This window comes from Lactuca virosa, chromosome 8 (assembly GCF_052849685.1).
Source record: "Lactuca virosa cultivar CGN04683 chromosome 8, Lactuca_virosa_CGN04683_v6, whole genome shotgun sequence".
Lineage (NCBI taxonomy): Eukaryota > Viridiplantae > Streptophyta > Magnoliopsida > Asterales > Asteraceae > Lactuca > Lactuca virosa.
Genome location: NC_136433.1, coordinates 268,433,626 through 268,436,980, shown reverse-complemented (window position 1 = coordinate 268,436,980; position 3,355 = coordinate 268,433,626). Strand labels below are relative to the sequence as shown.

The following is a 3,355-nucleotide window of genomic DNA, read 5'->3' as shown; positions in this document are numbered from 1 at the left end:
TTCAGTTATTTTATTTTAGTTAATAAAATTACAGTACTCTATGATACACTACTTTACACTACAACTGGTGCTATCCAGACATTTATACAAGGGTTTTCATACAAATACAGTTACAATATACTATTTTCTAGTACTAAGTACACCACTACAGTATAGATTTCTAAGGAACATACATGACTACATTACATTCACTATAGAAAATATTGGATTTCTGGAGAAACATACTAGCATTTTCAAAGTACAAAGATGAATCTTCCATCACTAAAACATACTTATGAACTCACCAACTTAAATGTTTATACACTTTCAAACTCACATGTATTCTCAGGAAACCAGTAGACAGGTACACCGCATGATTTTGAGAAGACGAAGCTTTATAAAGTCGCGTCTTTTATACTTTTGTTATACCTTTTGATGTCATACAAACTATGTTATGAACAGATGTAAATACTATATTTTATCAATGTAATGGTTGTGTTTGCTTTGAATACTATTATACAATGGTTGTGATACTGTACATGACGTTCTCCGCCCCCAAACGTGTCCGCCGTTCCAGTTTGGGGGTGTGACATTCTAACATGATAATATCTTATATTCTTGAAACAGAGATATATGAGTTGTAATTTACAAGTCGGTTGTCCACTGGTATTGCGAAAACACGCCAGTAACAAGACGTTATAAAACGCAGTATCATGTATGGTTTGGTGAGTAAACGATACAAGCATATAAGTCGAAGTTTATTCTTTCCTTTTTCCCTAATGGGAAAAGAGATATCTTTGGGTCCCTCAGTGATTTGGTGTCGACTTATAGTGTTGGGCCCAACCAGGACTCGATTGATGAGTTCAATTTGAAGTAATATGTTGTCATCGCAAATCAGAAAATCAGGAAACAAAACTTAGACAATGAGATTGATTCTAATCCATGTCTCATGTATATATGATATCTTGTAGAATGGAGGAATATTTGATCACTTATCTTAGGACCAATGTCTGTTCAGTTAAGAGTTCGGCAGTTGCTATGGAAGCACTCTTTTCTGTCTAATTTAGAAGTTATACTGGTAATTACAGTTATAGACTTATCCAAGTGGGAGACTGTTGGATTAGGTGTCTAAGCCAATAATGGAATTATTATATACTTGAATTATTAGCAAAGTCCTTTTGGGTTGCCCTCAAACCTAGTAATTGAATAGGATGACTTTTAGAGAGAGAGAGAATGATTTCTTGGATTAATTAAAAGTACAGGGGTCTAATTGTAATTATATAATAGTTAAGTAAGAGGTTCCAGAACCTTCTCTAAAGAATTCTTTGCCATTTCTCTTATGCGTTCAAATTCATCATACTGCAAGATTAAAGATTGAGATTTTTTTTAAAAAAATGAATAATTGTAATGTTTTATTGAATTTAGAGTAAAATATGATTAGTTTTATTACAGCTCCTTCTTGCTTTGCAGATTCATAACGGTTACAAGCATAAAAGTCACCAGTTCTCTCGCCATGATGTGACCATTGACCAAGGCAAACCCTACATTTACAGTTTTATAAAGTTATCAGAATCATCAATAGACTTAATTTTATAAACTATAAACTTTAAGTTTCTAAATGTACATAACAAACAATATGTTGGAATAACTCATTCCATTCCCCTTTCGTGATTCCATTCCATATACTAAACAAAATAACATAAATCTTACCGGAAAAACTCGTATTTGCATGGAGGGTTGCAAGTCATGTGCATACAACCTTGATTATTCTCAATTGGACGCTTGCATTTTGGACAAGGCTTAGAATTTGCTAGAATCCTGAAAAATCATTATACAAACATCAAAACAAGAAAGATATATACAGAGAGAGAGAGAGAGATATAAACATGTAACAAGGGTGAAGGGATAGTTTAGACATTTACCAATTCATATTGACCATGTCCACACCAACAACAGCACCACAAGACAGAATTGGGCATCTCAAAGTCAAATATGCAGGACCATTATTGATAGATGTGCTAATGTAAGCTACCAGAATAAATAAAAACATTAAAAGAAACAGAAATCAGGATACCAATTATAAACATGTAAATGTATAATGAGATGAAAACAGAGAGCATTGTATTATCAATACAAACCTGCCCAACATGTGTTACAGAAAGGATGACCACAAGCAGCAGTGCTAACACTATCAACTGTATATGATTCAAAGCAGATCCTACAAGGAAGCTTCAAAAGATACAAAAAATCAAAGATAAGGATTAAAAACTCCACTAAACATTAACTTATTTACCATTTTACCCTAACTTACCACTCCAGCTTTTGGTGGATTGATATTGGTATTACCCAACATGCCAACAGCTTTACGAACTGCATCTTCATTGGCAAACCATGCTTCATGAACATTGCGAACATTCCTGCAGGGTTAGATAGCAACTTGTTAGATAGAAGAAATTGTTAATCTTGATACAAAACTATTTGTTATTCACAAAAATTAAACAATTTACCAGTTAAAACAGTGCAAAAGCATGCATGCAGAATCTCTTGAGATTGATAGAACTGAAGAGATTCTAGTGATATCATCCTCCTGGCATTGGTGTATGTCATCTTCCTTCAAGATAGTGTAATTCTTCTGAAATACAAAACAATAAATGATAAAGCTTGGATGGAGGCAAGAGCGAACAGATAGAAAACAATATATGTCGACAATTTTTTGTCATAGAAGTTAACCAAAACAATATTAGAACAGAAAACAGAGAAATCGACACCAGGAAACAATGTCTTAGAACCAACTCATCATCGAATCATTAGCTAATAAAACCACCGAAGCCTTGTTATATGATGAACTTGGAATGATTGAAACAGAAGAGGGTAGTGATGCATAAAAGAAAATCCCCAAATTTAATAGTAAAATTGCATCCAATCGGACGAATAAAAAGTTTGAGAGTAGAAATATATATTCGGTAAAATTCGATTACCTGTTGCCGACTAACTGATACATCATCGGAATCATCAGAAGTGTTATCCAAAAACTCATACCCAACATCATCATCATCATCGTTGTATTCCGCATCGCCGCTATAGTAATCTTCTTCATAAGAATCAACATCGTTCGTATAAAACTGTCTCCTAACAACAGCACCAGGTGGGATCATCTCCTTAATAGAAGCACCATATGAGACCGTACGCGTCGATTGAGTCAATATAATTCATCACAGAACAAAAATTTCTATTCAATTCAGAGAAACTAATCAAAGTTGTTATAAGCAATAATGGAAAAGTGAAGAAATTGTAGGTGTTACACGAAAAATTAAGATATCAGGGAAGAAGAAGAAGAAGAAGAAGAAGAAGAAGACGAAGACGAAGACGAAGAGAA

General features: G+C 33.7%; 1 protein-coding gene across 1 annotated transcript; it reads right to left on the bottom strand.

Annotated features, from left to right (window-relative positions):
- Positions 1–1,266: 1,266 nt before the first annotated feature.
- On the bottom strand, positions 1,267–3,134 carry LOC145131506 (putative E3 ubiquitin-protein ligase ARI8). The gene is made up of 8 exons (XM_079066181.1): positions 2,958–3,134; positions 2,487–2,611; positions 2,291–2,396; positions 2,118–2,208; positions 1,902–2,007; positions 1,690–1,797; positions 1,430–1,520; positions 1,267–1,338 (listed from the first exon to the last, which is right to left on the bottom strand). Exons 1-8 carry the CDS (start codon positions 3,132–3,134, stop codon positions 1,267–1,269), a joined length of 876 nt encoding a protein of 291 aa, XP_078922307.1.
- Between the last annotated feature and the right edge of the window lie 221 nt (positions 3,135–3,355).